Source organism: Benincasa hispida, chromosome 5, assembly GCF_009727055.1.
Source record: "Benincasa hispida cultivar B227 chromosome 5, ASM972705v1, whole genome shotgun sequence".
Taxonomy (NCBI): domain Eukaryota; kingdom Viridiplantae; phylum Streptophyta; class Magnoliopsida; order Cucurbitales; family Cucurbitaceae; genus Benincasa; species Benincasa hispida.
Window position 1 is genome coordinate 23,409,793 of NC_052353.1, and position 23,298 is coordinate 23,433,090.

The 23,298-nt window shown below is 33.5% G+C and overlaps 1 protein-coding gene across 1 annotated transcript; it reads left to right on the forward strand.

Moving 5' to 3' along the window:
* Positions 1-21,682: 21,682 nt before the first annotated feature.
* On the forward strand, positions 21,683-23,022 carry LOC120077132 (elongation of fatty acids protein 3-like). Its single transcript, XM_039031032.1, has one exon. It carries the CDS (start codon positions 21,983-21,985, stop codon positions 22,802-22,804), a length of 822 nt encoding a protein of 273 aa, XP_038886960.1. The 5' UTR covers positions 21,683-21,982; the 3' UTR covers positions 22,805-23,022.
* The last annotated feature ends 276 nt before the right edge of the window (positions 23,023-23,298 follow it).

Below are 23,298 nucleotides of genomic sequence, written 5' to 3' on the forward strand. Positions count from 1 at the left end.
GATCTTATAGAACAGTATGAACATGCCCCTGAATTGGAAGACAATGTGCAAAACGGAACTATAAGACCCTATTCATTTCTGAAGCTTGGGTTGTTCTGAATCTTATGTTACAACCCTCCGAAGGGATCGCCACTGCTAACGACCAGCTAGTGCTGCCTAAAAATGATAGCAGGCGCAACATAGGAATCTCACAGTTCAAACTAATTGACACATTTCCTTCACCCACTTATTATGAACTACTTCCCTCATTCACCTTGTTATTGACCCATGCAAACACTTTTCGAATGGAGCAATTGAGGTAAAATCGACACGAAGCCGAGCATGGATCTCATGATGTGAGCTCTTGAGGACGTGAGAGCTAAAAATGATATATCATATATATTGTTAATCTCCCACTGAAGAGTTCTAAATGTTTGGGTATTCTTTAACTTAGGTTTATTGCGGCTAATTTTAAACATCCTAAGTTTATGTGTTTATTATCCAAGTATAACATTTATATTTGGATTTTAACCTACGATGTCTAGCTTTTAAAACTAATTTTAAATCTCACACTGCTCATGCAAACTCATAAAACCGGTTAACAATTCTCGTCATTTCAGTCATAATCCCCAGGTAAGAGGTATTACGTAAACCGTCAACTTAAATATCCCTAGCCTTAGACAGGATTGTGAACTAATTGAGTTTGTAATAGAATTTTATAAGATAATGACCTATTTTAACTATTAGAACAAGTTGTTAAGGTAAGTGAGCATGTTGTTTACATTTGTTATGGATTTTAATGTCCAATTTAATTTTATAGCAACTTACAAAAATAAGCATGCTAAGCATCCATAACATATACCAAAGGCATTCAACATTTAACATAACCTTTATATTAAAACATTTGAAACCCTATACATGCATACTATACATTATAATTCTTTATAACATACTTTTAATGCATATAACCTGCTTCCTATGGTGGGATTTTAATTCTACGTTGCACACTTTATGCAATTACAATATTTATTTAATTATAACATACATAAAATGCAAAAACAATTAAACACAAACTGATATGGTTTAAGTTTTGGCATTTTCAACCAATCAATGGCCTAACTATTAGAAAAATCAGAAAAAACTGGCTTCAAAGACCTTCTAGACCGCTCGAATCATCTTGAATCGGGCATTCAATATGAAAAATGGGTTGAACGGGAAAAATCCATCGAGTACCATGAAGCAATGAATATCGTCGAGCATACCACCCAATATCGAGTATGCTAGTGTGCATCGAGTATGACATCAAGCATCATCGAACAACGAGTATTTCACAAAATTCCATCGAGTAGACGCCATCGACGATCGAGTAAGGCATCATGCATCGAGCATTGAGTATTTCATGAAATATCATCGAGTAAACGTATCGAGTACCATCGAGTATGTCATCATGCATCGAGTAAACGCATCGAGTACCATCGAGTATGGCATCGTGCATCGAGTATTTCATGAAATACCATCGAGTATGCCATCGAGTATTCCATCGAGCATTGAGTATGTGGCAATGGTTTGAATTTGCAATTCCTGCTGCTCGACCTTCTTTACTTCTTTCTTCAATTACACCCTAATTGCAACTCTAATGACTCTAAATGAATTACAGACACTTAAACACACATTAAGGTCCATCAAACAAGAGCCAATTTATAGAGTTATAACATAATTGAAAAGATTTAAATGCCAAAACTTAGGAAAAAAACCATATCAATTCACCATTTTCATACAGTTTATGAAAAACACCCACCAAACTCAAATTAACGATAATTTAGTGCTTAAATCATGCTCTTATACCAATTGATAGAGTAAACTAACATGCAACGAAGAAAATCAAAATCAATAAGTGCTCTAATTACACTTAATTTGATTTTAAAACGTGCTTTAGAATAACTATTTCATAAGAAGGTTTGTTGAACACAATACCTTTGACGAAACTTCTTCACAATCAGCTGAGCTCCACGAAAATATGCTTCTTTCTACAAGTAGACCACCACGAAGATCTTCTCTACTATTCTCTTGGATTGTGTGGTGGAAATACTAAATTGAGCTGGTTTTGATTAATACTGAAGAGAGTTTGGTGAGGGTTTCGAATTCTAAAGAATTCTTGTAGAAATTCTGAATGCTTGACTAATGATTCAGCTCAACACTCTAATTTATACAGCTTTCATCATGCAACCTCCAAGCTTGCATGAAGGCCAGCTTCTCCTTCATGAATTGAGTGGAATTGGATGAATAAGGTGCTTGCACCTTTATTGGAGATTTCAAACTTTTGGGAGTTTCCATTTTTTTTTCAAATTTTGTTTTCAAAATTGATTTCTAAAATCAATTTAACAAATAAACGAATTTATTTCTTTATTAGTTTTATAAAAATTAATTCAGTTAATTAATTTTAGATACAACTAATTAATTAAACCTTCTAATTAATTTTTTAATTTAATATCTAATATTAAATTAATAGAACACCAATTTCATTACAATGAATTTAATTTCACATAATTAATATTTAAATCATAATTTAAATATTAATCGATTCTCCAATTTCGTTTAATTTTGATAAAATTAAACATTTCAATTGTATTGTATACAATTAATAGAAACCATAATTGAATTTGAACATTTCAAATTTTAAACCCTAATTTAAAATCTCATCAAGATTACTCAATTTACTAATCCAAATTATGAGCCAGTAGAGGGACTTTATGGACCTACAGATCATGAGCTCTGACAGTTTGCAATTAATTAGTTAAACTCTTTAAACCGAATTAATCACTATTCGTTAACTACCAAGATATTCCACTATAGCTCGATAGTTGCACTCTCCTCACTATAGACATATTTCTGTCCATTTTAACCATAATCGGTAAGTCAATCCTTCACAGGTCATTTGTATTTACAGTTGGGTCAAAGATTACCGTTTTACCCATGTAAAGACATCTTGCTCCTTAAGCTCCCACTGATCCTAATGAACAATTGATTCATAGTCCAACTTATAAACCAGAACCCTCTCTTTCATGAAAAGGCGAGGCCCCATTGTTCAAGACAAGGCATCAGCGCTTAAGAGAACAACCTATCTTGCTAACCCTAAATCAAGTAAGAGTGAATTCCATATTGCAAAGCTACGTCCCCATCTATCTATCTAGTCTTATCACCAAAATGGGAGGCTTATTGAGTAGTGTTGTTGGACTACTCTCACCTATGTAGATCAAAGGATAATACCGAATAAACAGGAGTTCATATTTAGCTCAGGATTCAGATCGAATTACCCTAGGTCATTGAGTTTGAAATAGTCAGTTTTAACAATAAACAATTGTTATAAAGAAAAGTGACTATTTCGAGGTTCTGTCTTATGTAAACTCATTGCACAAGATGCCCCCACTCACATGTCTCCATATGAATGATTTTTTTTATCACATCATTTTTATCAATATACAAAATGGGTCGCATCTGATAGTATCACCAAGATGAGGTACCCAATCTCATCCATATACTTATAAACCATTTTGGCTACATACTAAAACTTGATCCTCTTTTATGTCACCACATAAAGTTAAAGTATTCATGTTATAGCCATAGATTTGTTTATTGGATTTTCATAAAAGAATGCAACATCAATAATAATTTATTGAATAAAATACTCAACAACATTTTTATTGATAAATAGAATATGTTAACAACATTTACGAACTGTGAGTTTAGGACATTCCCAACAATCTCCCACTTGGACTAACACTCCAATGGGAAAAACATATAAATATATAATGTTTACAATGTTGAGAAATAAAGAGAGCAAAATACAATAAACTAGGGCATCTAAAATACCCTTTAACATTTTCCCACTTGCCCTAGATTATGATGCTCGTAGTCCTAGTCCAACAAGGTGGTCCTCGAACACTTTAGCTTTAAGGGCCATCATAAAAGGATCAGCAAGGTTGTCTTCTGAAGCTATTTGTCTGATTATCACGTCTCCTCGGTGTACGATCTCTCTGATGAGATGGTACTTTCTTTCGATGTGTTTTCCATGTTTGTGACTCTTTGGTTCCTTGGAATTAGTAACTGCACCACTGTTGTCACAATACAGAGTAATGGGCAGATGCATATTTGGAATTACTTCTAAATCTATCAGGAACTTGCGTAGCCACACGGCTTCTTTAGTTGTTACACATGCAGGTACGTATTCTGCGTCCATTATGGAGTTAACTATACAACTTTGTTTAATGCTTCTCCATACTATAGCTCTTTCATTAAGAATGAAAACTGATCCTAAAGTAGATTTCCTTGAATCTACGTCAGTTTGAAAATGAGAATCAATGTATCCTGTAAGGATCAAATCCTTAGGTCCATATACAAGCGTATAGTTCCTTGTTCTCCTGAGATACTGGAGGATGTTTTTGATAGCTATCCAATGACTGTGTCCTGGGTTAGATCGGAACCTGCTGATGATTCCAACTGCAAAGCATATGTCAGGAGGTGTACATAACATAGCGTACATCAGACTCCCAACTGCAGATGCATATGAAATTCTTTTCATTTCCTCAATTTCTTGAGGTGTCTTAGGAAATTGTTTCTTTGATAGATGAATACCATGTCTAAAAGGTAACATACCCATTTTGGAATTTTGCATATTATATCTTGACAACATTTTGTCAATATAAGATGCCTGAAATAGTGTTAGGGTTTTGTTCTTTCGATTTCAAAAAATCTGAAACCCAAGAACATATTGAGTATTTCCCAAATCATTCATTTGAAACCGTGATGCTAACCATCTCTTTACATCAGCAAGGTAACTTGTCACATTCCCAATGAGCAAGATATCATCAACATAAAGTACCAAGAATGCTACAGTTTTCTTGACTATTTTCTTCTATACACAAGGTTCGTCAGCATTCTGTTCAAAACCATAAGATTTGATCATAGTGTCAAATCTTATATTCGAGGATCTAGAAGCTTACTTCAATCTATAAATGGATCTCTCAAGTTTATAAACCTTTTGTTCTTGACCCAATTCAATGAACCCTTCTGGTTAAGATATAAAAATACTTTTATCAAGATGGCCATTCAAAAAAGCTATCTTGACATCCATTTTCCATATTTCATTTTCATAATATGTGACAATGGATAAGAGTATTCTTATTGATTTTATCATGGCAACAGAAGAGAAGGTTTCTTCATAGTTCACCTTCTCCCTTTGGGTAAAACTTTTTGCCACGAGACTGGCTTTATAGGTTTGCACCTTGCCAGTTTGGTCTCTTTTCCTCTTGTAGATCCATTTACAACCTATAGGTTTAACCTCATGTGGCTGATCTACAAGTTCCTAGACAGAATTGAAGTATATTGACTCCATTTCTACGTCCATGGCTTTTATCCATTATTCCCTATCAACATGTTCCATTGCCTGTTTAAAGGTTAATGGATCCTCTAGACCATCATCAAGTATGATGTCTTGAGTTTCTGTTAAACTCATGTAGCGTTCAGATTGATTAACAACCCTCCCACAACGTCGAGGCATTCTTAACTCTTGAGAAAAATGTGATGGGGCAACAACTGTTGATGGACCAGATTGATCAACAACTTTTGTTGATTTTTCTGTAGTATCTTTGGTCATTTATTTCAATATTAGTTTACTGCAAGGTTGATGACTTTTAATATGATCTTCTTCCAAGAATGTGTCATTTGTCGAAACAAATATTTTATCTTCTTGGGGATCATAGAAGAATCCACCTTTTGTTTCTTTAGGGTATCCAACAAAGAAGCATAATTTTGAACGTCATTCCAGTTTCTTAGGGTTTTGTATCAACATGTGTGCGGGACATCCCCAAACTCAGAAGTAATATAAACTATCTTTACATCCTTTCCACAACTCATACGGTGTTTTAGAAAACCTTTTTTAGGGAACCATGTTTAGAACATATACCGCAGCATGTACTGCATACCCTCAAAAGGATTGAGGTAACTGAGCAAAACTTATCATTGGTCGAACCATGTCTAATAAGGTTCGATTTCTCCTTTCTAAAACACCATTTTTTTGTGGTGTTCCAGGTGTTGTGAGTTGGGATTGGATCATGATCTACAAAATAGTTCTGAAATTGTAAATCCATATAGTCACCACCTCGATCTGATAAAAAAAATTTAATTCTTTTACCTAATAAGTTTTCTGTTTCAATCTTGAATTCCCTTAACTTTTCGAGAGTTTCAGACTTGTGAATTATTGAGTAAATATAGCCATATCTAGAATAGTCAACAATAAAACTCACAAAATATTCATATCCACCTTGTGCTCTTACATTCATTGGACCACAAAGGTCTAAATGTATAAGTTCGAGGGGTTCTTTGGCACGAAGACCTTTACTAAAAAAAAGGATATTTTAATAATTTTCCCTTCAAGACATGGCTCACAAGGAGGTAAAGAATTGTCTTCTAACCAATTTAGTTGACCATTTTTAACTAGTCTCTCAATCCTGTGAGATTTATGTGACCAAGTCTGAGATGCCAAAGATAGGCGTTAAGAGAAATTTTCCATTTTTTATTTTGAGTTTCTGTTGTTTTAAACATCTGTATATTTAAAATGACTTTTGCTTCATTTGGTTTTAAACATACAAGTTATTTTCAAGTCTAGCAGAACAAATATGAACACCTTTTGAAAAAACAAACACTTCATTAACTTCAAAAGACACTTTATACATATTTTCCAGTAGACATGATATGGAGATCAAGTTTTTTTTCATCTTTGGTACATAATATACATTTCTAAACAAGATAAAAGATTCTCCAAAAAAACAACTTGGCATCTCCTACTGCTTCAGCTGAAACAACTTCTCCAGTTCACACTTTGAAAATCATTTCGTACTCTGAGAGTTGATTCCAAGAACTAGCTTCCTGTAGAAAAGTGCAGACATGGTTAGCGGCTCCTGAATCTAATATCCAGGTTAAATGAGAATTTCCACTAAACATGTTTCAATCAAAGCTAAATTCTAAGTTCAGACAAGAAAGAGTTATCATCAGAGCCAAGTTCTTTCTCAAAAATTTGTTCTATAGCCTCTAAAACAATACCTTTAGAGAACTCGACATCAGGATTCTCACCATCACCAATAATCGTCGCCATTTCAACATTTTCACTAGACACAGTTCCTTGTTTAGCCACTACAATTTGTAAGGAAGAGTTTTAACAACCTCTTCACCAGACACATTAAATTCTCTAGGTACATTTTCTTGAACATGCATACCAACAACAACATTTTCTATTTTCCTAACCACATGGAGAGTAGCCTCAAACGCAAGAGCTTCAAAAACAACTTTTTCAATGTCGTTACTTAAATCAACCCCATCAGTCTTAGTAGTATCTTCTTTCTCAGTCATATTAGATTCAGGCAGATTAGAACTACTAAAAATATCAACAAAAGTAGAAGCAGGTAAATCAATAGCAGAAGAGAAACTTTCGAAAACTCTAACTTCCTCTAGAACAACAAAAATTGAATCGATATTCATCTGTGCAACATCCTCAAGGTTTCTATGGATGGCTATAGGGTCATGCAAGGACTCAAAGGGGTTGCTAGAGGTAGTTTTCACATTGTCAAGATGGATTCAATTCTGTGACCTACAAGATCAAACATAATGAAGGCAGAGGTACTTACTTTTTCCTTTCCATGATATCTTTTGGGAACTTGCCACATAACAACTGCCAACAACAAAAATTCAAATTAGAATTTAAATTTAGATGCCAATTAATCATGTAAGAGCCTTCAACTACCACAATTAAACTGGTCATCAAAATGATTTTCCACTTGCCCTTCAAAACTCGATGGGCCCAAATCATCCACACACTGAACCAGTGAGTTAATTACTATGCTTTTAAAATACATAGGCCCAAAGTACATCTCAGGGCCTCAAATTGAATAGCATCCATCGCCTTAGTAAAGATGTTGTGGTTTGGTTCTTTATGATAATGTGCTCCGTGTTTACTTTCACCCACATCTTGAACATAATGGTATCCAATGTCAATATGTTTAGTACGACCATCCTAGACGGGATTTTTGGATGTATTGATGACACTTAAGTTGTCACAGTATAGAGTCATGACATCTTATGGAATGTCATACTCTTGTAACATTTGCTTCATCCACTTTAGCTGAGTGCGACTACTTCTTACAGCAATGTATTAAGCTTTTGTTGTTGACAAAGAAACAAGAGTTTATTTCAACTATGAAGTCAAGCGATTCCCCAAAAAGAAACAACCTCTAGAAGTACTCTTCCTGTCCTCAAAGCTTCTAGCCCAATCAGCATCGCAGTATCTGACTAGAGAGTTACTTGTATAAACGTGTATAATAACCTATAATCACTCATGCCATGGATGTACTTGATTATTCTTTTAGCACTAAGCAGGTTGTAAATGGATCTACAAGAGGAAAAGATACCAAACTGGCAAGGTGAAAACCTATAAAGGAAGACTCGTGGCAAAAGGTTTTACCCAAAGGGAGGGGATTGACTATGACGAAACCTTCTCTCCTGTTGCCATGATAAAATGAATAAGAATACTCTTATCAATTGTTGCATATTATGACTATGAAATATGGCAAAAGGATGTCAAGACAGCTTTTTTGAATGGTCATCTTGATGAAAGTATTTTTATGTCTCAACCAGAAGGGTTCATTAAACAGAGTCAAGAACAAAAGGTTTGTAAGTTTAAGAGATCCATTAATGGGTTGAAGCAAGCTTCTAGATCCTGGAATATAAGATTTGACACTGCAATTAAATCATATGGCTTTGAACAGAATGTTGACGAACCTTATGTATACAAGAAAATAGTTAACAAAACTGTAACATTCTTGGTACTTTATGTTGATGATATCTTGCTCATTGGGAATGAGACAAGTTACCTTGCTGACGTAAAGAGCTGGTTAGCATCACAGTTCTAAATGAATGATTTGGGAAATGCTTAATATGTTCTTAGGATTCAGATTTTTCGAAATCGAAAGAACAAAACCTTGACACTATCTCAGGCATATTATAATGACAAAATGTTGTCAAGATATAACAAAATTCCCAAAAGAGTATGTTACCTTTTAGACATGGAATTCATCTGTCAAAGGAAAAATGTACTAAGACACCTCAAGAAATTGTGGAAATGAAAAGAATTTCATATGCATCGGCAGTTGAGAGTGTTATTTATGCTATGTTGTGTACACGTCCTGATATATGCTTTGTAGTTGGAATCATCAGCAGGTTCCAATCTAACCTAGGACACAGTCATTTGACAACTGTCAAAAACATCCTCAAATATCTCAGGAGAACGAGAAACTATTCGTTTGTGTATGGACATAAAGATTTGATCGTTACAAGATACACTGATTCTGATTTTCAGAATGACATAGATTCTAGGAAATCTACCTCAAGATCATTTTCACTCTTAACAGAGGAGCTATAGTATGGAGAAGCATTAAACAAAGTTGTATAGCTGACTCCATGATGAAAGCAGAATACGTAGTTACATGCGAAGCAACTAAAGAAGCTGTATGGTTTCACAAGTTCTTGACAGATTTGGAAGTAGTTCCAAATATGCACCTACCCATTACTCTGTATTATGACAACAGTGGTGTAGTTGCTAATTCCAAGGAACCTAGGAGATACAAATGTGGAAAACATATTGAAAGAAAGTACCATCTCATAAGAGAGATCATACACCAAGGACACGTGATAGTAACGCACATAGCCTCAGAAGACAACCTCGCTAATATTTTTACGAAGACCCTCTCGGCTAAAGTGTTCGAGGGCCACCTAGTCGGACTAGGACTACGAGCATCATAATCTGAGGCAAGTGGTTTATTGTATTTTTCTCTTTCTTTATTTATCAACATTGTAAACATTATATATTTATATGTTTATCTCACTAGAATGTTAGTCCAAGTGAGAGATTGTTGGGAATGTCCTAAACTCGCAGTTCATAAATGTTTTTAACATATTCTATTTATCAATAGAAATGTTGTTGAGTATTTTATTCAATAAATTACTATTGATATTGCATCCTTTTATGAAAATCCAATAAACAAATCCATGGCTATAATACGAATACTTTAACATTATGTGGCGACATAAGAGAGGATCAAGTTCTAGTATGTAGCCACAATGATCTATAAGCATACGAATGAGATTGGGTACCTCATCCTAGTGACACTATTGGATGCGACTCATTTTGTATACCGATACAAATGAACTGATCCAAAAATCATTAATGTGGAGACATTTGAGTGAGGCATCTTGTGCAATGAGTTTGCATAAGACCAGGACCTCGAAATAGTCACTTTTCTTTATAACAACCGTTTATTGTTAAAACTGGCTATCTCAAACTCAATAACCTAGGGTAACTCGATTTTAATCCTAAGCTAACTATGAACTCCTGTTTATTCGGGATTATCCTTTGATCTACATAGGTGAAAGTAGTCCAACAACACTATTTTATAAACCTCCCAGTTTGGGGATAAGATCGGATAAATAGCTGGGGACATAGTTCTGCAATATGGAATTCACTCCTACCCAATTTAGGATTAGCAGATGGGTTGTTCTCTTAAGCGTTGATGCCTTATCTTGAACAACGGGGCCCCACCCTCTCATTAAAGAGAGAATTATGATTTATATGTTGAACTATAAATCAATTGTTCAATGGATGATCAGTGAGAGCTTAAGAAGCAAGATGTATTTATAGGGGTAAAATGGTAATCTTTGACCCTACTGTAAATACGAACGACCTGTGAATTATGGTTAAAATGGACAGAAATATATCTACAGAGAAGAGAGTGCAATTATCGAGCTATATTAGAATGTCTTGGTTGTTAACGAATAATGATTAATTCGGTTTAAAAAGTTTAACCAATTAATTACAAATCATTGGAGCTTATGATCTGTAGGTCCATAAGGTCCCTCTACTAGCTCGTAATTTGGATTAGTAAATTGAGTAATCTTGATGAGATTTGAAATTAGGGTTTAGAATTTGAAATGTTCAAATTTAATTAGGGTTTCTATTAATTGTATGTGATACAATTGAAATGTTTAATTTTATCAAAATTAAACGAAATTGGAAAATCAATTAATGTTTAAATTATGATTTAAATATTAGTTAGATGAAATTAAATTTATTATAGTGAAATTGATATTTTATTAAGTTAATATTAATTAAAAAATTAATTAAAAGGTTTGATTAATTAATTTTATTTAAAATTAATTAATTGAATTAATTTTTATAAAACTAATAAAACATATTTGAAATTTTGATTTTAGAAATCAATTTTGAAAACAAAATTTGAAAACAAGAACAAATTTTGAAATCCAAAGTGGAAATTTTCAAAAATTGGAAATCTCTACTATGGTGCAAAGCACCTTATTCAACCAATTTCATTTAATCCATGAAGAATAAGTTGGCTTTCAAGCAAGCTTTGAATTTGCATAATGAAAGCTTTATAAATCAAAGTGTCGGGTTGAATGATTAAGCTAAGCATTCAAAAATTCTTCAAGAACTCTGAAAAATTGAAACCCTCTCTCAAACCCTCTTCAGTCTTCATCAAAACCAGCTCCATTTAGTGTTTCTACCATACAATCCTTGCAAGAGAATAGTAGAGAAGATCTTCGTGTTGGTCTACTTTAAATTGAAGAACTTTACGTGGAGCTCAACTGTTTTTTAAGAGGTTTCATCAAAGGTATTGTGTTCAGCAAACTCTCTTCTATAATAGTTATTTTGAAGTATGTTTTCAATTCAAATTAAGTATAGTTAGAGTGCTTATTAATTTTTATTTTCTCCACTACATGTTACTCTAACATAAACTTCTTGACAATTTTTTTTACATACTTACTCTGAGAAATAAAAATACCTTCACTTAGTTGTTTGATTTGAAACCCCAGAAATTAGGTCAGTTCACCTACCATGCTCATTTCCTACTCCTTCTTCATTTGATTTAAATATATCCTACCATCTTTTAAGACATTCCACCAAATCAATATCATAACTGTAAATGTGTACAATCATAAATTTCCCTTAAGACTTTTCCACGAATAGAGTTTCATCAACTCCTTCTCTACAATACTCGTTGTTTACAAGAAACTGAATCGGATACTCATACCAAGCTTTGGGTGCCTGCTTGAGCCCATATAAATCATTGTTGAGTTTATACACGTAATCAGAATGAGAAGGATCCACAAATCCTTTGGGCTGCTCAACATATAATTCCTCATTCAGATATCCATTCAATAAGACACTTTTTACATCCATTTGATTATTAAACATTAAGAAACAAGATATTCCAAGTAGAAGCCTGATAGCTCTAAACGAGTAATCGAGGCAAATTTTTCATTCAAATCAACCCTTCAATTTGAGTATACCACTCGCCAATTAGTCTTGCCTTATTTATGGTTAAATTACCATTTGATTAGTTTTTGTTTTTAATATCCACTTATGCCAATAACAATAACATACTTTGGTCGAGGAAAAAGAGTCCAGACATCATTTCTCACAAACTGCCCAAGCTTTTCCTGCATAGCATTTACCCAACATTCATCCTCTAGAGCTTCTTTGACATTCCTTGGTTCAACAGCAGAGGTGAAACAAATGTTGTTGATCATCTCCAGGTAATTCACTTTATCTTTCTTTCTGGTTATCACCCCTTTCTCAAGATTTCCAATTATATTGCTAGACATATGATATTTACGAACTCTGCTTGAGGGTTTCTTCTCACTGATTTCAACCTCTTCAGAAGTTGACTTGTTGTTCTCAACTTGTATTAGAATTCGTGTCAGATGACATGTCAGAGGGCATGTTAGCAACATTTGTACCGACAAGAGAAGACATACTAGAATCTTCTTTCTCAAGGATAGAAACTGATAGATCTGAAACATCATCAGTCACTACATTTATTGATTCTATAATACAAGGAGTTCACTTTTTGTACACAAGGTATACTCAACTATTAGTGGAATATTCGCGAAACATATCTTCATTAGATTTGGAAGCCCACTTTATTCTAGCTTCCCTATCAATCAGGATGTGACATGTGCTGCCGAATATATGAAAATATTTAACATTTGGTTTCCTCCCTCTTCATCTTTCATAATTCGTGCTAGAGGAGCTTGGTCACAAAACAACCATGTTATAAATGTGGCAGGCCGTGTTTATAACTTTAGCCCAAAAATGAAATGGCAGGTGTTTAACATGTAACATAGTTCTAGCCATCTCTTAAATAGTCCAAACTTTCCTTTCCACAACACTGTTTTGCTGAAGAGTAATGGGAATTGAAAATTTGTGATGAATGCCAGTTGAATCGCAGAACTCAGGAAATTGAGAATTCTGAAATTCCCAACCATGATCACTCTAAATTCGAACAACATTCAAAATTTTTTCTCATTGCAATTAAAGGTAGAGAGCTTGAAAAACAGTAAAAATGTCTAACTTTTCGTGGTGAAAATGGACCCAAGTATATTTGGAGAAGTCGTCAAGAACTACTAACACATACTTTTTGCCTCTAGACTTTCAGATTGCATGGGACCTATAAGGTTCAGATTTAGAAATTCCAAAATATGTGATGAACCAATATGAGAAATTTGTTTATGTGAAGTATGAGTTTGTTTACCTACTTGACAATCACCACAAATAGTTCCACTAGCAGTAGACAATGGTGGAAGCCTTAATATAGCATTCTTGGCCACTGCCGTTTTGAATAGTTCTCATGCTCACATGTCCTAGGCATTTATGCCATAGACGTGTTTCATCTTTTCTAGAGAGATGACATCCCTACAAAACATTGTCAAGAGACCATAAATAGCAACTATCAGAAGATCAAGTACCTGTCATAACATAAGCCTTGTCATCTATGTGACAACACACTGGTCTTTTGTAAGTCTGACATTCAGACCTTTATCAAACAACTGAATTATGCTGATAAGATTGGCAATGAGTCCTTCAATTAACATAACATCATTTAATGATGGAAGACCAGGGTAATTGAGTTTGCTCTTTCTAATTCTTCTTCTTGTGGCACCATCCCAAATGTGATTTTGCCAAAGCTAATAGATGTTACATCTGACAAGTAACTCTTTTCTCCTGTTATATGCCTTGAACTACCCCTATCAAAATACCAGTCTTCTTAGTTAAGGATCTGAAAGATTTCAACACAATATTACACTTAGTCTATGCAAACTTAACCCTCCGCTCTTGTCTTAGTTTAGGCTCAGGAAGATGTCTATTTCTATAAACGTGTGGAGCCTTACTAAAGTTTGTAGACCTACCCGCCTTAGCCTGTAGGGTTGATTGACTTTCAAATTAAAGAAATTAGAGAAGACTCCTGGAGTAACATAAGAGTTTGGATTCTTAGCTCTGACAAATTCTATCTTTTGCTTACCTTTGAGTTGATTTTATAAGTTCTTTGATTTAGAAAAACCAAGAACTGAGTTGTCACTAGCACAATTTCGTTTTGTTAAAATCTTCTCTTAAGTCTCAATGTTAGGGTTCAACATTCTAACAAAATTGCATACTAAATGTTTCTCAACTATGACCTAATTTAGTTCATGCTTTAAGTCAGCATTCATGGACATAAGCCTATGGCTATCTAGCATGAGAGACTCAATCCTTTCTTTTTTAACATCAAGAACTTTCAATCGTCTTCCAATTTTTTTTTGAAAAGATCCTAATACGAAGTATTAGTAGACAAATGTTAAACATCACTGTTATCACTTCCCATAAAAATATCATGCTCAACAAATTCACATGACGAGGTGCCAGAGGAGATGTTACTAACAAGTGCCTTTACATCATCCTCTGAGACACTATTCTCTTCAGATATATCATCAAACAGTGTTAAAGTGTAACTTTTACTCTTTTTTTTCAAGAAATTAAGATATTCCACTTGAAAATGTCCATGGCCTTCACATTCCCAACATTTGAAAGACTTCCCTTGTTGAAAGTTGGTAGAGCCAGACTTATCGGCTTCTTTCTTTCCACTTTGGATTCTGAGTTGTTTGGAAGGGAGAGAGCCACCAGACTATTGCTTTTAGGGTTCAAGTTATCCGATCTCTTTCCAAACCGTTTGAGAACACAACTGAATTCCTTTCAAAGTAATGAAATAGTATCAACAAGAGATTCCTCAGTCTTTCTGTCAAGATCATCCTACTCTTCTTCAACATAGGATTACAAGGTAATTCCCTTATTCTTCTTCTCAGATTTTCTATCTGAAGACATATCAAAGTGAGCAAATAACAAAATAGTTCATCTACTTTCATAGAAGTAATGTCTTGCACTTCCCCAATAACGGTAACTTTCATTTCAAATCTCTTAGGTGAGGAACTAAGCACCTTCCGTACAAGTCTTTCTTCCGAAATTTTTTCTCCCAAAGCAAGTGACCCATTAGAAATGTCCAGCAATCGAACATAAAGTCCGCAATTGATTCATCATCATGCCTTTTAAGATTCTCAAACTTCAAAGTCAACTACTACAACCTTATTATTTTAACTTTTGAAGTTCCCTCATGGGCAATGGATAGGATATCACATGCATCCTTTGCAAAAACATAAGTATTAATTAAATAGAATATGGTCTAATCAAAACCATTATGGCATTCAATGCTCGAGAGTTCCCCAAGGATGTTTCATCTTCAGCTTCAAACCACTGTAACTCATGTTTCAAGACCTCTTTTCCATTGGCATTTTTAGTGGTTTGATGAGACCACTTAGTTACAACAACCTTCCATGTGTTTACTGTCAATGGACTCCAGAGATGCAATCATTCTAGCGTTCCAGTAAGAATAATTTGTTTCACGTAGAACAGGAGGTTGAGTAGTAGAGCCACCTTCCTTAATGTCGTTCATGATCGATGCACCTAAGATAAAGGTAACTAGCTTTGATACCAAATGAAAAATAAAATGACTCATTACTTAGGGAATAGATAAATGTGACTAGCTTTGATACCAAATGAAAAATAAGATGACTCATTACTTAGGCAATAGTTGTTTGGAAAGGAGAGAGCCGCCAGACTATTGCTTTTAGAGTTCAAGTTACCCGATCTCTTTCCAAACCATTTGAGAACACAACTGAATTGCTTTCAAAGTAATGAAATAGTATCAGCAAGAGATTCCTCAGCCTCTCTATCAAGATCATCCTACTCTTCTTCAACACAGGATTACAAGGCAATTCCCTTATTCTTTTTCTCAGATTTTCTATCTAAAGACATATCAAAGTGAGCCAAGAACAAAATAGTTCATCTACTTTCATGGAAGTAATGTCTTGCACTTCCTCGATAACGGTAACTTTCATTTTAAATCTCTTAGGCGAGGGCCTAAGCACCTTCCGTACAAGTCTTTCTTCTGAAATTTTTTCTTCCAAAGCAAGTGACTCATTAACAATGTCTACTAACCGAACATATAAGTCCGCAATTGATTCATCATCATGCCTTTTAAGATTCTCAAACTTCAAAGTCAACAACTACAACCTTGTTATTTTAACTTTTGAAATTCCCTCATGGGAATGGATAAGATATCACATGCATCCTTTGCATAAACATAAGTATTAATTAAATGGAATATGGTCTAATCAAAACCATTATGGCATTCAATGCTCGAGAGTTCCCCAAGGATGTTTCATCTTCAACTTCAAACCACTGTAACTCATGTTTCAAGACCTCTTTTCCATCTATATTTTTAGTGGTTGGATGAGACCACCTAGTTACAACAGCCTTCCATGTGTTTACTGTCAATGAACTTCAGAGATGCAATCATTCTAGCATTCCAGTAAGAATAATTTGTTTCACGTAGAACAGGAGGTCGAGTAGTACAGCCACCTTCCTTAATGTCGTTCATAGTTGATGCACCTAAGATAAAGGTGGCTAGCTTTGATACCAAATGAAAAATAAGATGACTCATTACTTAGGCAATAGATGTTAAAATGAGAGATTTGGCTCAATCTGTAACAAGAAGATAATATCAAATGGAGAAATAAGAGATAACACAGAGATTGGCAACCTAGTTCGAGGATAATCACCTTCATCTAGGGGCAGACAGTCCAGAAAGAGAATAAACTAATATTAAAAAGTCAAGCAATTACAATGTACTACTTATATATAAAGTAACAACATTTACAGTGACACACAAGTCTAACTAACGAATCACCTAGGCTTCCCCTAGATGTGAGACTCACCCTCTAAAGAACACTTAGGCTCCCTTTAAGTATGCTAATATTAGTGTTGGACTTCAGGTTCCAACAGTGTTTGAGACTCACTCTCTAACGATGTTATCTTCCTTTTTCTCAATGAACTCCCTTCACTGATGTATCTTAGGTACAACCTAATATGATGAACTTCTTCTCAAATGACAAGGTCTTAAAATCTTTATAAGACTGAGAATTCCTTCTCAAGAACAGTGCCTCAAGCTCCCCCTAAAACTGAAGTATTCTTCTTGAATCTCACACTCTTCGATAACAATTTCACACAGCGGATTACAGTGAGCAAAGATGTAATTAAACACAATCAATGTTGCACAGTTCAGCCACCACGAAACAATGAACACACATCAAAGATAATTAGAAGCAGTAACCCTAGAAAAGTACCACGTTCTTCTTTTTAAAGTAAAGACCGAGAAAGGAAACAATATCCCATTTGGAACCAGCAGCCCTTAAACAAGAAAAATATTCGAGGGAATAAATCTGCAGAATTTTCCAAATAAGGAATAAATTATCCCTTCCATTGAAATGAAAGTCATATATATATACATATACAATTGTGCGTAAGCAATACCTATTTACTATGCAACATATATATTAGATCTTTTGTAACCTTATTTGATAATATGAGGTTCCATCTCAAAGTTAATTGGCCATGGAAGGAGTAGCTCATCAGGAGTGGAAGTCTCTTAGTTTTTCCAATGTGAGATTCTCTACATATCTCCTGAAGATAGTGTCTATTTTGGATTCATCATGATATATATTTAACATCAAATGCTTTTATATACATTATAAATATCGTATTTAACAACTCAAACACACATGCACTGTGATATATATCAAATGCATGAACAAATGTTATATATTTAATATAATCAGTGGTTTCCTAAATTCAACATATGTACTAATCTACTACATATATATATATAAATAAGTCCACATATTGTCTTATAATTAAGTACATGATAATTCGATATATATACTACAAAAGTCGATCTATACTGATTTCAATGCATGTCTAGAAATATGTTGTACATACATATGATTATATTAATAACATTAAGTTTCCCATATACTGATTTTGAAAATAAATACATAGTCTATATAAAACTTACCCATCGAATATGTAATTGAAATGATGGAACAAACCTTTGGTAAGATAAAGAATAATGTCTTTAAAACTTACCCAAATAGGTAAGTTATGAAGCACAGATATAGATACGACTACACGATACGGATACGATCAGATACGGTAATTGATCAATTTCTAAAAAACTAAGATACGGATACGTCCAAGGATATATCATTTTTTAATATATTTTTATAATATATATATTTCTAAAAAAATAAGGATACCGATACGTTGAAGATACATTTTTTTTCTTTAAGAAAATATAGGATATAGATAAATTTAGCATACAAGTTAATAACAATAGTACAAAATAGAATATAAACACTGAAATACAATACAAAAAAAACAACATCTAAAATGTTGAAGTACAATAGTTAATAAAATACAATAGAAAAGTGACTCATACGAGGGAGAAGTATGAAGATAAACGAATAACTTCTTCATTGAATTGTTGAAGATATCCAAATGGTTTATATTTTGGTGGACTTTGTGGGGACTCAAATGTGAAGATGGAGATTATATGATTCTAGTCTAGGGTTTGGTCCGTTATTTATTATTTTTCTTTTAGTTTTGGACTCGAGTAGTGAGCTTTTTAATTTGGTTGCCTAATTTTAGATTTGGAAAGTGTCTTTTTTTAAAAAAAAAAAAATATATGCATAGAAATAAATACGTCAAATCGCATGTCAGATGCATATATGAAAAGTATCTAAAAATATAAATACGTCAAATCACGTGTCAGATACGTATCTGGGAAGTATCTGGAAGTATCGGTATCCGATACGTGTCTGACACTGATTCTTTGCCTCATATGAAGTATCTGTGCTTCATAGCAGGCAAGCGAAATGATGAATATTATTATATAACGCACGTTATTGATGAAAAAAAATTATATACATAAAATCATACCACTAAGGTCTCGTTTTATAACCATTTCATTTTTATTTTTTGTTTTCGAAAATGAAGTCTATGAATATTCATTCTATCTTTAAATTTCTTCTTTTGTTGTCAACTTTTTACTAACGGTTTAAAAAACCTAGCTAAATTTTGAAACTAAAAGAAGTAGCTTCCAAAAAGTTTGTTTTTGTTTTTGGAATTTTGCTAAGGTTACAATTCTTGTACTTAAAAAAAATGCATATCATGATAAGAAATAGATAGGAAATAGGCTTAATTTTTTTAAAACAAAAAACCAAAAATAAAATTATTATCAAACGAGACTTAAATTAGATAAATCTTGAATCGATAATATGCATAAATAAATCTATAAAAATTGCTGAAATGGAGAATTTGGAACTGAAGCTAGAGGAGAAATGGAGAAAATCTCCTATATGATTTGAATGCTAAAATTAAGGGAAATTATTTCAAATAGTAAAACTATTGAAAACATTTACAAGATATAGCAAAATTTAAAACTATTAATGATAGACGTTGATAGATACTGATAGACTTCTATCAGTGTCTATCAATGTCACTGATAGACACTGATAGTCTATCAGTGTCTATTAGCATCTATCATTGATAGTTCTAAATTTTTACTATATTTTGTAAATATTTTGGTTCATTTTTCTATATTTAAAAATAGTCCTAAAATTAATGAATAATTGGGTAAATCTTTGAAAATGAAATCTTCGTTTACTATAATTGATCAAATTTTAATAAATGCATTAATGAAAGAACCGGATTTAAGGAAACATATGTTGAAAAAAATGTCACAAAGGTACTGCCGATGCTAGACTAAAAGATATTTTTGTCCTAAATTTTCATGTAAATCCTAATAATGAAAATAATCAGTAGTGTGAACATTTTTGAAATAAACTTTCTACAATGGTCTTAACTAAATATCTTCTAAATTTTCAACTTCGTGTCAGATATATCTTTAAAGCTCAATGTCCGTCTAATAGATTTGTGAATTAATTTTAACTTTGTAATCTCTAGAATATAGATGGCAAAGTTATATATTCAACATTTTTATAAGTTAATGATTCATTAGATAAAATTTAACTGTGTCAAATTGAACCTTAAACTTTCAATTTTGTATTTACAACATAAATTTAGAAAAGTGATTTATTAGAAACAAATTTAAATTTTATAATTTCTAATAAAAATAAATAAATTTTAGAAATTTTGAATATATGTCAAAACTTTTGGACTAATTACAAACATAGCAATCAGGCCCAAAAGTATTTTCATATATAGCACAATATCAAAGAATTTGTTGACATTGTACAATTTAGGTTATGCTTTCAAAGTTTATTAGATAGACCATGTTGCTAGTAAGAGTCTATTATTGATAGATCATATCACTAGTAAGAATCTATCACTAATAGATTTTGCAATATTTGTAATTCTTTTAAAATATTTATATATACTTAATTATTATCCCTAAAAGTGTTATCCAATACAATTATCTTTTGATGTCTGGAGAGTTCTGATTTTTAAAAAGTTCTGATTGAGTATGAACGATTAAGTATGATCGAGTACGTTCAAGCATTGAGATGATATACAATATATAGAAGGAAAATGACGATGAGATACAAAACATGTTCCAAAAATAGGCTCACAAACAATTAAAATCGATGAGATAGGATAATGGACCTCCAAACATTGAGATAATATAGGATGTGAGGATATATCATCTCATGGGCCCCCAAACAATCCCATAAGATATAAAATTATAAGTTATGAATCTAGAAAGAACATCAATTTAAATTTCACTAACCTAATATACTTTTTAAAGTTTAAGGACAATATAAATATGAATTTAGAAGTTTAAACTAAATTAATAATTTAACGTATTCCACACCAATCTTTGATCCGCCCCTAATGACAAGAGGATAGTTGATGTCCTATTATCCCACAATGTCTTCTTTGGTTCGGTGCTTTGTTAGACAAACATATACTAAAATTTTTTTAGTTGTAATTAAAAGTCAGTCATGGAAACTTATGCTTCCTGATAGACAATCATATCACGCTATTATGTGGAACTTTAAGTTCACTATACCCTATGTAGAAAACATATTCACTCCAAAGATCTCAAAATCAAATGACACTACCATCTCTAGTAATAACATGTGTCTAATCATATCACTCTTTCCCAAATAACCCATAACTATTCCTATTTTCACATAGAAACATTGAGTGTTCAACAAATCTCAAAGTGACACACTTTCATCCCAATGAGATGACTTAGATGGAAAAAAGAAATGCTATTTTGAGAGAAAACATTAAATGGATATAATTAAAAGGGTAGATGAGAAGAAAGTAAGTGGTGAGTTTCCCCATTCTACAATGACAGTAGCCTTTTATCTCTTCTCTCTTTCTCTCTTTCTTCTTAATGATAGCCATGAAAGTGCCCATCTCTTTTCACTAATTCCAAGAGAAAAGAGTACTCCATTTGTAGTAGTGAAGATTGAAGAAAGGCTTGTGTTTTCCTCTACATATGGCTTATAAATATTGTGCTGCCCAATACAAAACGCTGACATCTTTCCAGCTATGAAATAGGACCAACCACATAGACATTAGCATACACATTCATTCATTTCCCTCTTCCAATTTATACCCCCTTCTCTTTTTCCCATTTCTTTCTCCACTACTACTATTATCATCGTCACTTTTGGTTGAGTAACGACGGCGCGTGGTTCAAAAATGAATCTAAATATCATCGATAGCATCTATTACTGGCTTGTAAACCACCCCAAAATCGTCAATTTCTCATGGTCTCAAGGCGAAACCTTAGGCTCTTCCCCACTTTTCCTCACTCTCACAGTTCTCTCTTACCTCTCCCTTACCTTCCTCCTCTCCAACCTCTCTCTCCCTCTCCTCCCTCCCACCATTCTCAAACGAATCTCCGCCGTTCATAACCTTATCCTCCTCGCTCTCTCCTTCACAATGGCCCTTGGATGCACTCTCTCCACTTTCTCCCACGCGCCTCACCTCCACTACATTCTTTGCCTTCCACCCAAAACTCCTCCACGTGGGCCCCTTTTCTTTTGGGCTTACATATTCTACCTCTCGAAGATCGTGGAGTTCATCGACACGTTCTTGATCATCTTAAGCGGGTCGATCAAACGACTGACGTTCCTCCATGTGTACCACCACGCAACGGTGGTGATTATGTGTTACTTATGGCTTCATTCCTCACAGTCGTTGTTCCCGTTGGTTTTAGTAACGAACTCCTCGGTTCATGTGCTCATGTACACGTATTACTTGTCGTGTGCACTTGGGGTTCGGCCACGGTGGAAGAGGATTGTGACGGAGTGTCAAATTGTGCAGTTTCAATTTAGCTTTGTGGTGTTGGCTTTGATGCTATACTTTCACGTCACACATAAGGGGCCGGGATGTGCTGGTGTTTGGGGATGGTGCTTTAATGTCGTATTTTACTCCTCACTTCTGGCCTTGTTCTCGGATTTTCATGCTAAAAACTACGGCACAAATGGAAAGATGACGGTCCCCAAAAAGGTGGCGTGAAAACAAAAGAAACACATGGATTAAAAGTCTCTCTTACGTTCTTCTTTCGGGATTTGTGAGTTTTAAATTATTCTTCAGAAAATATATTTAAATCAGTTGTTCATGATGATGATCTGATTATTCAAGATATTTGGTAAGTGATAATTAATTAATATGTTGAACTAATATTGCATGCTGGTCAAGGGTGATATTTCAATCATTTATTCTTTTCTTTTTTCTGTCTCTTTCTCTGTTTTTTTCTTTCTTTTTTTTTGGGACTAAACTCAATAAAGTGATCTCACTCTTTCTCTAAGTTTGATATATAGGTCTAATAATAATAATAATAATAATAAATTTGATATATGAGGTACATCTATTATTATGAATGGGAGTAGCATGTATTAAAATAATACTAAAAATTTCTCTATTTGATGGAGAAAATAATTATTATCAATGTAAATTAAGCCGATAGTTAGATCTCTTCCTAAACAAATCTTGAATTCAAGAAAAAAAAT

Bases quoted from the DNA above. Each gene is read 5' to 3' on its own strand.
- LOC120077132 (XM_039031032.1), top strand. From the start codon at position 21,983: ATGAATCTAAATATCATCGATAGCATCTATTACTGGCTTGTAAACCAC.